This window comes from Mastigoproctus giganteus, chromosome 6 (genome assembly GCF_048544385.1).
Source record: "Mastigoproctus giganteus isolate SK-2022 chromosome 6, ASM4854438v1, whole genome shotgun sequence".
In the NCBI taxonomy this organism is placed as follows: Eukaryota; Metazoa; Arthropoda; class Arachnida; order Uropygi; family Thelyphonidae; genus Mastigoproctus; species Mastigoproctus giganteus.
Window position 1 is genome coordinate 127,103,454 of NC_143580.1, and position 13,316 is coordinate 127,116,769.

Below are 13,316 nucleotides of genomic sequence, written 5' to 3' on the forward strand. Positions count from 1 at the left end.
GGGCACTGTTCTTCTGAACTGGCTTCTATAATTCCCGCTCTCTCTTTCAAAACAGTCCGAACATGTGCCGCCACCAGCCAACATCCATTTACTGTCCAACTTCAAACCCACAGAACCAACTTTTCATCTTCCTCATTTATTCATTCAACTGCCATTTTCTCGAACAACCTTCCTTTATACGTATTTCCTGAAAATTGCAGTCTACAGAAGTTCAAGTCCGTTCAAGTCCAATGTCAACAAATATCTTCTTTCGTCTTCTCAACTTCCAACCCAAGCACAGTACTAAGTACTATACGTTCTAATACCACCTGTGTTTGGGGTTCACACACACACACACACACACACACACATATATATATATATATATAAAAAAGCACGAGAGGTGTTAGAATCTATAATACTTATTACTGTGCATGGGTTGAACCCTAGAAGAAAAAAGATACTTCTTGATATTAGGCTTGGATTTCTGTAGATTGTAATTTTCAAATACATACAGAGGGAGGTTCTTCCAGAAAACAGAAGTTGAAGGAATAAATCAGGAAGAAGAAAACTTAGCTCTGTAAGTTTGAACTTGGACAATAAAAGGATGCTGACTAGTTGTGGAACATATTCAGACTGGTTTGGAAGAGAGAGTGGGTATTACAAAAGCAAATTCAGAAAAACAGTGCCTATAGAAAAGGCATGCAGCAGAAACAGAACTTCTATGAGATAGAGTGGAGATATTTTGTAAAAGATGGGTCATTAATTAACCTAACTGCCCTCTTTTGAATACAATCTAGAAGTCTGAAGAGACTTTGGGGGCACAGCCCCAGATTTGGGAACAATATTTCATGTTAGGGCAGTTTGCAATTTGAACAAAGTGAACAGCTGTTGGAACGAAAACTAATACAAAGAACAAAAGAGAAAACCTGGTTTTCATACGTAGAAAAAGCAATATCTGTGATGCATTTATATCAAGAGACATTAGAAGTCAGTAATAAAAGATAAGCATAGGAGCAGAAGAATTATATTTGCATGATATAAGCCACAACTGAGTTTTGGAAGGATTGAAATCAACTATATTATATTTTCCCCACCTGGAAAATACCTGGAGATCAGCATTTAAGTAGTGGATATTTGAGATGTTTGAGTTGTTTGTACAGGGCAAGGTTTCTCAAACTGGAAGGTGGAATGCAATGTGCTATCATCAGTAAAACTATGAATAGGATTTCCAGTGAATGAAAGGCCATTAATATACAAGAGGAAAAGAGTGGGAGAAAGAAATGAACCTTGCAGAACATTTGCATTAGATGAGAAGTGAGAAGACAGAGAGCTGTCTACCATCACTGACAGTGAGTACTTAGAGAGAAAACTGGATACACAATTACAAAAAGCAGTTGGCAAACCATAAGATGGAAGCTCATTTAGAACACTTTTATGCCAAACACAATCAAAAGCATTTGAAATTTCAAGAGCAGCTGTTCATCAAACAGTTCCAAAGAATTTGTCCATAGATAGGTAACATAAGCTAGTATAGCACCAGTGGATCGACATTGATGGTATCCATACTGGCGATCATTGATTAGATGGAAGGTTTTCAAATAGTTTAGCAGATTTCTCATTACTTTAGGAAGAGTAGAGCTAATTGCAATGGGACAATAATCGGATGGGAGGGATTTGCCACCCTTTTTTAAGAACTGATTGGATATGAGCAAATTTCCAAGGAAAGGGAAAAAATTGATGAATAAGAAAGTATAAAATGGCAACAAAGAACAGCAGGAAGCTAATGAACCAAAGGTTCTGAGAACAAGTGCAGAAATAACATCAGAACCTGGAGCTTTCTTAGCATCAAGATTGTTCAAAAATCTTTGACATACTTCTGGCAGAAAATCACAGGCAGCATTGAATACAGTGTACTGAGAACTGTAGGAGGTGGTATACCAAGATCATCAATACACGAGTTGAAAGAAAAGAAGGATGCTAGAAGGTCAGCTTTATCTTTGGCTGAAGTGGCAAAAGAACATCTGGACAGAGATGGGCAAAATTGCAGCCAATAGCTTTGGCAAGAGACCAGAATGCTCAACTACCATTTGGACAAGAAGCAAGTTTTCTACTCTTAGCCTCTTCGAAATCTAGTTTGGATTGATTAATAACTACTTTACAATTATTGTGAGCTTTAGTGTTGGTAGTAAATGAACCTGGATATTTGGATACAAGCCAATTGCAATATGCAACATTCTTATCTTGAAAAGCCTTAGCACATTTATTGGAAAACTGAGGAAAATTTCATTGACACAATCTGAGCAAATTTTGATATTAGATTTTAATCCAACCAACAAATATAAATCTTGCAGATCATCCCATTTTGCATTCTTGTAATGTCAAACAACATAAGAATGTCCACAAGAAAAAGGCTCCACTGGAGAAGAGACCATCACCAAGTTGTGATCTGAGGTGCCTAGAGGACTAATCAACTTTTTATTTAGAAAGCTGATTGTGAGAAAGAGATGACATGCATTGGCTGTGTGGTTAGGATTATCTGTATATTCTTTAGGTAAATGAACTATCTGTGAGGTCATTAATAATTGCAAAGGCTTCAGCATCTTGATCAGCTGGATTTGTGCGACTAGAAAATGGAAACCGGCTGTAGTTGCAACTATAAAAATCACCAAGGAAAATAACATCACGATCTGAGCAAACAATTACATTAGAAGATTTAAAACAGTCCTCCAACCAATGAAAAGAATAGAAATTTTGCAGCTCATCCCATTCGATATTCTTGTAATGCCACACAACACAAAGCTGAGAATGGCCTTGAGAAAAATGCTCTATTGAAGAGGAGACTGTTGTTATTTGGTTTTTTTTTTTTTTTTTAAGGAGCATTAGCAACTAAGGCCATATTGCTCCGGGCTTATGCGGTGGTCATTCCCTGACCTTTCCACATCCTCCATATTTGGTGGTCACGGGCTCTAATTCCGGTCTAATCAAGAAGTGTGTGCTACGCACTGCTGCTACTGCCCACCTGGCTACGGAGGTGCCAAAGAGGAGACTATCACCAAGTTGTGGTCTGAGGTGGCTAAAGGACCATTCCTGCAAAATGAATCGTACACCATAATTAAGACAAATGAGATATTCAGTGGTATAATCAACTGTAAATGTAAGTAAAAATGAATATTCATTGAGATTGAAAATGACCACATATACATGTACTTGGAAGGGTTCTTCATGAGAAAAATATTAAAACCATTGGCTGTGTGATTAGGAATTTCTAGTAGGTAAATCTGTCTGAGGTCATTAATAATTGCAAAAATCTCAGCATCTCAAACAGCTGGGTCCATGTGATAAGAAAATAGAAGCCATCTGGGGCTGGTTGTAAACATTAAAATCACCAAAGAAAATTACCTCACTATCAGGAAAGTTGGATTGGAGAAAGTAAAGTTTCAAAGAAAGGAAGTCAGAGTTCCAAGTGGTTAGTGGAATTGGGAGAACAATAGAAGCAACAGATGAATTTTGCAGAATGGTGTAGAGATACTTTAAACTAGAGAAGACTGAAAAAGGGAGATTCCAAATTACTAAGTGTCTGACAGGGGATAATATCAGGGTGGACATTATGCACAAGTAACACCTTTGAAGCAAAATGAATCGTACACCATAATTAAGACAAATGAGATATTCAGTGGTATAATCAACTGTAAATGTAAGTAAAAATGAATATTCATTGAGATTGAAAATGAGACCACATATACAGGGTGTTTCAAAAGTGATGGTCAATAATTTAAAGGTGAACTGTAGAGAGAGAAGTAGAGATTTTAAGGTGAACTGTAGACTACAATATGCAAAAAAATCCTAGTAAACATGGGTCCTTAAGTGAATTTTTTTCGAGATATTGCACATTTCTAGTTGGGATCCACCACTGACTTGTTTGTTTAGGTTAGGTTATGCTCATTCTCTCCCTTTCCCCTCTCTCAATGCTCTGGGACGTAGCAAGCATACTAGTAATTGTCAAAGGATAGTCAATATGGAAAGAGGTTACAGCAACGAAGAGTATGTGGACATGCACTTCATGTATGCAAAAGCCAACAGCAGTGCACTCGAGGCTGCACGTTTTTACCAAGAAGCATTTCCCCACCGAAGGTAGCCCAACAGGCGTGTGCACATTCATCAGGGTACATCAACCACTTAGAGAACATGTGCGCTTCGCACATGGAGTACAAGCGTGTATGCCCAGAAGCAGAACACCTGATGTTGAGGAAAGGGTGTTATAAAGAATAGAACAAAATCCAGGAATTTCAACAAGGAGGGTTGCTCTGCAAAAACATGTAGTGAGTCATAGCAGTGTGGGTGGCAAATTTTACATCGCCAATTACTGTACCCCTATCATATCTCAGCAATACAAACTACCCTCCCAGAGTAAACTTCTGCCAATGGATGCAACAACAGTGTCCTGAACCCCCAATTTTTAAACATTTTGTTCACTGATGAAACTGGGTTTACTCGTGATGGTATTTTTAATTTTCATAACTGTCACGTTTGATCTGACAAAAATCCTAATGCAATACACTACATCAGCAACATTTCTCATTGAATGTCTAGGCAGGAATACTAGGAGACCACAATTTTTGCCAAATAGGCTAACAGGAGAGCTGTACCTTCAGTTCCTGCAGAATATTCTTCCAGGCATCCTTGATGATGATAATGTTCCACTTCAGCAATGTCAGAACATGTGGTTTATGCATGATGGTACACCAGCACATTTTGCTCGAGTTGATTGTTTGTTTGTTATTTGGTTTTTAGGAGCATTAGCAACTAAGGCCATATTGCTCCAAGGATATGCGGTGGTCATTCCCTGACCTTTCTGCATCCTCCGTATTTGGTGGTCACGGACTTGAAACCCGGTCTAATCAAGAAGCATGTGCTACGCACTGTTGCTCCTGCCCACCTGGCTACGGAGGCGCCTGTTAAACTAGTGTTACCACAGTGAACAGCAGAACAACTAAGAGGATAATGGAACGGAAACCTATCGGTAGGAGGAAAAGAGGAAGGCCGTGGAGAAGATGGATGGATGACGTAGAAGAGAACTTAATGACCATGAGAATAAAAAGTTGTACTTCTGGGAGGGCTTACTGGTGGAACATTGTTGAGTAGGCTAAGACCAACCCTGGTTATAACGCCAGAAGAAGTGCTCCCATAGTCAGTGGCGGTTCTTAACAGAAAATTTGCATTGTCTCGAAAACTGTTCATTTGCGGCCCAATGTTCACAGGGACTGTTTTGCTTATTTTAGTTTGTACTTTTCACCTTTAAATTATTGACCATTTTTGAAACACCCTGTATTTGTGAAATGAAAGAGGAAATGTTTGAGGCTTAGACCTTTTTACAAGAAGTTTTTTTTTTCTATTAGTTTGACTAGTCGTGATGTATTCAGTATTAAGAAAAGGTGGAGAAGGACATGTTTTATGAAAGTAATGAAATTTTTGGATATGGTACACACATGGCAAGAATATACCCAGATCCTTGACATAACATGGCTCCTGCACGCACGCACACCATTCTGATTCCTTCCACCATTTCCTGGCAGAGTAAAAGCACCAAGATTACACTTTAGCTGATCCAAATGTCTCCCAGAGTTACCAACATGTTCGGTCTTGTGGACTATCTAGTGAGCAACCTGCAAACACTGTTTTAGAGCTGTACCCTTGAAATGTAAGGAAGACTGGATCTCTCCATGATGCCCAACATAATGTCAAAAGACATCAATCATACTGCATGATAGAAGGAACGAGGCAGTTGCTAGAGCTTTGCTCTAAACTTTAACCACAATTAGTGTCACCGACTGAAGCCACCAAAAAGTTAAGTGCTGGTATTGCACCAGTTGATGAGGCATCTAGCACCTAGTAATGCCTGGTAACACAGAGGAATGACATTCCTGTGTGCAGACTCCATACCTTGATCCCTACTTACAATGGTGGGCAGTCATCACTTTCAGTATACTATTTCATATTATCAACTTCCATGCAACTCCTTGGCAAACACACATTTAAATATACTTTCAAAAATACAGTACTAATGCGCAGACTTCCTTCAACTGCAAAGAATCTCAATTTAGGTTTCAATGATAACTCGCACAATACACTTAATACATTTAAGGTCCTTCCTAGATATAAGTGGTATATCATCAGATCTCTATCAGACTTTATATAATAATTTATTATTATATTCGTTAATGCCTTTGACAATAAATATAATATGCCTACGTATAATTTTTACTCTGTTTTAAAAAAAATAATAAAAATTAAATAAATAGAATGTTTTATTAAAAAATAAAAATAAGGAAATGAATACAACATAGGTTAAAGTGGTGTAGTGCCTGTCGAACAATTAACCTTTTTATTTTTATTACTCATGATATTCAATTCAAAATAAAAACAATATTCTATGGTTTACTCATGTGACAGAAGCTAATGTTACAACTATATACTAAAAACCAGCAATAGTTTTGTCATTCAAATTGAGTGGGATAAGAAAGGTAGGGAAACAAACCTAAATAACTTGAAGTGTGTGGGGGGGGGGGGGGAATAAAGAATATTTAGTATTAGCTTTAACTGTGTCTACAGTAAAGTCGAGAGTGCCGTCAATAAAATGGCTGAATTTGAACTCCTGGTTAGGGCAATTAAATGCTAAAATAATAGGGCTAACAGAACACCCAGAAATTGGGGGTGATGAGAGTTCCGCTATGCTTTATATAATGTATTTAGGAAAGATACAAGGGGTGGTACTGGTGTCATTCTTTTTATCAAAAGCAGCCAGAGCACAAAAAAGCTTTTATGGAATCTGAAATTATGTCCACCAGCATAGAATCTATGTGGTGTGTTAGTTGAAAGCAAATGTACAATGAGATTGTGAGTAATCTACAGACCAGAATTGTGAGGAACATGATGAGTCTTTACATGCAAATGGAATAGGCAAGCAAGCACGAATGTCTTATTATGGATAACTTCAATCTGCCCCAGATTGATTGGAAGTGGGAGGAAAACTCAAATTATGGAAAAATTTTTCTAAATAAACTAGATTATTATTTGTACCAGCATGTGAGAAATAATACTAGGGGTGAGAATATTCTTGACTCCATCATTACTTACAAGTTGCGCCTCCGTAGCCAGGTGGGAAGGAGCAGCAGTGCATAGCACACGCTTCTTGATTAGACCGGGGTTCGAGTCCATCACCACCAAATACGAAGTATGTGGAAAGGTCAGGGAATGACCACCGCATATCCCGGAGCAATATGGCCTTAGTTGCTAATGCTCCAAAAAAAAAAAAAAAAAAAAAAAAAAAAACACAAGTTAGATGACATAACAGGGCTTAAAATACAAGAAACATTGGCCAGTGATCACACGGTCATCATTTGAAAGATTACAGTAGTTAAAGGTAAAGGAACAGATTTTAATTTCAGAATAGAGGACTTTGACAGTTTAAGGCACTATACAGATCTATTAATATGGGTGGGTTGCAAAATGAGAATGAATAAACTTGAATTACGGAATACCTTTAAAGCAAAAATCACACAAGCCATGAACACATATACACCATTAAGAAATATTGCAGGAGGAGGATGACAAAATGGATGACTGCTGGGCTTGCTGGTCAAAATGAGCAGAAAAAGATAGCATGGACAGTTACAGAGCAATAAAAAGTACTGAAACCTACAATTGCTATAAGTTGATTTGTAATAGTGCCACAGATAAGGTGAAAGGCTAAGGCTGCATATGAGAAAGCACTGGCTAAAAGAGAGAAAAGAACGGGGACAAGAAAATTTATGTATATGAACACGAGGAAGAAAAAAAGCAAATCAGATAGGACCCTTGTGAAATGGGTGTGGGAACGTCTTAGACAACCCAGCTGATATTTCCGAAGAATTGAACAGGTACTCTGTGTGTGTCTTGACTTATAAAAAAAAAAGACCCTTCATGCTGAGAAGATGCTGTTTGATTTGGTTTGTTTTGGATTTTATTGGCACATTAGCAACTAAGGCTATAACATGTCAAGAAGATGCTGTACAAGTATGAGTCATATGAAATTATTGATTTCAAAATTACAGATGACTGTTTATTAGAACAACTTTCAAAGGTAAAGGCAAATGAGGCTCTTGGAGATGATGGCATATACCCAGCAATTTTGAGGGAGGGTGCCAGGGAGTGTATTGAACTACTGAAGTTAATTATGAAGGCATCTTTGGACTCAGGAGAGATTCCTTTGGATTGGAGAAGTGCCAATGTACCACCAATACATAAAGGCAGTTCTAAGACCCACTACAGACTATTTAGTCTGACATCAGTGGTAGGGAAAATCTCAGAGCCAATGATTAAGAGCTATCCATATTGGAATTCTGAATAACACACAACATGGTGTTTTTATGGGAAAATCATGGTTAGCTAACTTAGTAAGCTATTTTGACACAGATAATCATAAGCTGGATGTAAAGAACAATTTCTACATAGTTTATTTGGATTTTAGCAAAAGCATTGACTCAGTTTTTGACCCACAACAGGTTATTGTATAAGCTGGAACATGTTGGGATACTGGAAAAATTCTAAGGATTGCTGGGTGGCTGCATAATAGAAGGCAGAGGGTTGTAATTAATGGATATTCTTCAGAGTGGTGTAAATTCAGAAGTGGGGGTTCCCTAAGGATCAGTTCTTGGACAACTGTTTTCTGATTTTTATAAACAACTTTGATGATGAGATAGACGGCTTGATGTCAAAATTTGCAGACAAAGTAAAAATTGATAGAGTAGTTAATGATTGGTACCAAAGCAGGACTACTTCAGGATGACAAACAGGCTGCAAGAATGGTCAGAAAAGTGGCAGCCAGGTTTAGTGCAGCAAAATGCAAGAAAGATTTAGACTTTATAAAAAAAAGGGAAAGATATGAAGTTTTCTGAACAATATAAACAGGCAGCCAGGAAAGCCCAGTGTCTTATCAATGTTTCATCAAACATTATCCTGTAGATTTACAGAGGTCATAATCCCACTGTATAATACAATTGTAAGACCACATTTTGAATACCTTGTTCAAGTATGGCCAACTCACCTGAAAAGTCACTGAGCTTCTTGAAAGGGTCCAAAGACAGGCAACTTGCATGGTGAGATCAGCAAAAGGGGCAATCATATAAGGAAAGACTCCAATTATGTGGGCTACGAAGTTTGGCAAACCACAATCAGGCACCTCAGAGATGACCTGATTGAGGATTATAAGGCTCTGAGAGGGGTGTTAGTAAAATGAACAAAGGTGGAATTTTCACTGTTATTGAGAATTCCAGAACTCAGGAGCATAAATTAAAACTACAGGAGAAAAGGTTTAGACTAGATAGTAGGAATTTCTCTGTTAGCCAGCATGTCATTGGTTGATTGTTAAAACATGACAGTTTGAATAAATCCAAAGGTTAACTGAATGAACCTATGTGAGGAGGGAAGCAAATATTTTGTATTTCTTATCTACTCTTTTTTTTTTTCCCAGCCAGTGCAGCAAAAGCCCTGTGGCTTCCATGCACAATATGACTGTTATTATTATTATTCACCTTTAAAGAATAGTTTGCTTTATTCCATAGCCCACAGAAATTGTCTGCAATATGTTTCATAGAAAACCACATTTTCACCTGATCCATACAGTAAATATCTGTATAATTCCATTGAACAATATATACTATCTTGAAAACAGTATTTTAATTGCTCAGGCTACCAGCTGGAAAAAAAAAAAAAAAAAAAAAAAAAACGAAAACCATTTTCACATTAAATAATATTTTATAGTATTGTTACAGAGTTAAGACCACAAAAATACTAAGTTTTAAACTATTTTCTAGAATGAGTTTGTTTAATAATAATAATAAAAAAAAAACTGACCTCTGCTATCAGCTGCTGAACCTCCTTCTTCAGTCCTGCAACCAGCAGTATAATGGAAGGACGTTCTTCGACCTGCAAAGGAGTTACTACTATATTAATATGCAATGAAACTGAAAACTATGTATCATTTTAACCACTATGCCTAAGATCAACACAATTAGTTTGTGCAAAAAAAAAAATTTGCATTTTACAGCTAAGACATACACTTAACATCTAACATGGTTAAGATGGACCATTTAGCAATTAAGTTAAATAATAAACAACTGACATTCAAACAGCATGGGCCTTTTTAAATCGCTTCTAGAAAGAACAGAAAAAAATTACTTATATATGACTAGCAAGCATGGAACATCAATCACTACAAGAGAAATGGACACAGAACAATCACCTACGATTGCATAACAACCAAGATGAGAACCCCTCACAGAAATGTATGCATTTCTGTGAGTGGTACTGTTGTAAGCTACAAGTGATCGTTAGAGTAAACAGTATGGGCAGACAAAGCCACATTCAACCTAAATGGGCATGTGAAGCATCGTGCACTTGGCAAAGAAACACCCAAACATTCCTCTCTTTAGAAATACATTAATCTGGTGATTGTGAGCTGGACTCTATTTTCGAATGATGAATATTCAAATTTATATAGTATAGCTGCATGTCACGGTTATCACGAAATGATAGTGAATATAATTCCTGTAATAATAAAATTATATTTTTGGCAAGATGATGCACTAACATGTTTTTTCATAGATGTTCCACACTAACCTAGATAATGACCTTAGGGTATTCAGGTAGAATACCCTAAGGTCATTTTTAAAATTTTTTTTTTATTTATTGCATATGGGCAGCCAGATCCAAATTATGACAACTCCACAGTGTGTTGTGTGAAATATCATCTCAATAAAGTCCAATCCACGTAGTAGCACTTTTTCCTGTATTGCAGTGTTGCGGGTTGTTCGAGTATCCACTCTAGTATGGGTGGCTACAAAATATGTACCACCTGATTATTTTCCATGGCACAAGGAGCGAGTTCAGGGTCTACTTTCTTGAGTACTGATATGACTGTACTAATCGAGCTCCCATCAAGCCCAAGGAGCCTGCAAAAGCAAAAAAATTCCTATTCTACAATTCTAGCTCCATTAACCATGTATTTTTAAATAGCAGGGGTCCATCTTCATCACAAATGAATTTTACACTTCACTGTCATAATACTCTAATTAAATTATACTAATGGCTGCAATATCCCTATTTGACAATATAAACTGTGCTCCTGAATGCTCAACCAACCTAATCTACCTGTACTTTAGATTCTACTCAATCCAGGTGTATTTAAACCAATTTCACACACAGCATCACCCAAACTGAAAACCCCAATCTAAGAACCAAAACCAAATATCAATGGAAATATAATTCTAACATTGTGCGCAATTAAGTGCAATCTCATTTCTTCAAATCCACAGCTTCAAAAGTTCCTATTTGTCAGAGTTTTCATGATACCTTGGGTATTCAATTCTGACAAGCATCAATTATAATAACCACTCAAGGTATCAAAGTCTTCAAAACAAGACAAGCCTTCCAAAGTCTTCTCACCAGGCATTCCACCTAATAACAAAATTTCAAAGAAAGTTATCTATTGAAAGCTACATTAAAAATTTAAATTAGTTCAAAATAGAAATTCAGACTCAAAATCCTTTTTCATTTTGCACAAGGAAAACAGCAGTGCAGCTCAAAATTGTTTTTTTGAAAAAAAAATTGATACACCCATTCTTTTATGCTTACTTGAAAATAAAATTTCTAAAATTATATACTGTATTTCCCCATGTATAAGACGCATCTTAATTTTGGGGCCCGAAATTTGAAAAAAAAAAATGTATTACATAAAGTTACTGAACTCAAGTTTTATTCATCATAAAATTCCTAACTGTCAAAACTCCCATCCAGTAGCTTTCCTCATCTGTCTGATGACAAATCACTGTCTTCATATATTGCCCCATCCTCAGTTCCATCTATGGCATTTGAAATGCCACACTTCTTAAATGACTTAACAACGATCTCAATCTTGATATCCCAGGATATTTTCACCCAGGTACAAACTTCTCCTATAGTTGGTTTTCTTCTCTCTTCCTGCTGGTGTCAAATTGTCCACAGAAGACTTCATCGATTGGTTCCATTCGTCTCATGTCAGCTTTGAAGGGTTTGTTAATGCTGACATCAAGTGGTTGGAGCTGGGATGTCAAGATATGATGGCAAGTTTTGTTTTTTCGCTCTGCAGCAATCTTCTTTGTATTTTTTGTTATGTGTGCCCTGAACTGATCAAGCACCAATAGGGCAGTTCTTTAAATAGGCCTCTGGGGTTGGGTATACTCATACTATGATTTTTAGTGTTTTTCACCAACCATGGAATAAAACGAAAGACGAAAAACCCAAATTTTTAAAATATTTAATATTTACAATAAATTATTTACAAACAAAATATTACTGATAGTAATTTTAAAATAAAACAACTGTGATATACAGGATAATAATAAAATGCCGAATTTAAAATGCAATAAAATATACTGGGTTAAAAGCGCTAAAATACTAACTGAAGCTTTCAAAGGCTTCTGCCTTCTTTCTCAACAGTTGAGAAAGAAGTCAGAAGCCTTTGAAAGCTTCAGTTAGTATTTTAGCGCTTTTAACCCAGTATATTTTATTGCATTTTAAATTCGGCATTTTATTATTATCCTGTATATCACAGTTGTTTTATTTTAAAATTACTATCAGTAATATTTTGTTTGTAAATAATTTATTGTAAATATTAAATATTTTAAAAATTTGGGTTTTTCGTCTTTCGTTTTATTCCATGGTTGGTGAAAAACACTAAAAATCATAGTACCAATAGGGCAGGTTTGCGTAAGAGCCCACCTGGTCTCCTGCTCCAAACTTTCTCAAACCAGATCTTCATCCATCCTGATCCATCCAACCCTTGTCGTGAACACGGACAATCACTCCTCAAGGAATGTCTTCTTTTGGCATTGTTTTGCGTTTGAAAATCAGTATAGGAGGCAGCTTGGTTCCATCCGCACAACAAGCTAGGACAACTGTATAATGGCTCTTTTCATGTCCACTTGTCTTCACAGTTACAGTTTTCACCCTCTTCTTATCAACAGTTTTGTTACTTGGGACATCAAATTGAAGGGGGACTTCACCCATATTTGCAATCTGTCCCAACTCAAACTGATGTGTCTTCCAACTGAATGACAAAACGATGAAATTCAAGGACCTTCTGCTCATAGCTTTCAGGCATCTTTTGGGAAAGTCTGGTGCATCTACGCATGCTTAGTCCATTCCGTTTCATGAACCTGAAGCACCAATTGTATCCTCCTTTGAAATCAGTAACTTCTTTTTCATCAGCAGTTCTTCTTGCCTCATGCTGAACCATCTTTGTGGACACAGGAATTCCA

General features: G+C 36.8%; 1 protein-coding gene across 2 annotated transcripts in view; it reads right to left on the bottom strand.

Moving 5' to 3' along the window:
* Dhc64C (dynein heavy chain, cytoplasmic) overlaps positions 1 to 13,316 on the bottom strand; it is a 1,460,071-nt gene that overhangs the window by 1,231,109 nt on the left and 215,646 nt on the right. For both annotated transcript variants that reach the window (XM_090376486.1, XM_090376487.1), the window contains exon 15: positions 9,874 to 9,945. In XM_090376486.1, coding sequence (XP_090232612.1) covers positions 9,874 to 9,945 — 72 coding nt within the window. The remainder of the gene's footprint in view (positions 1 to 9,873; positions 9,946 to 13,316) is intronic.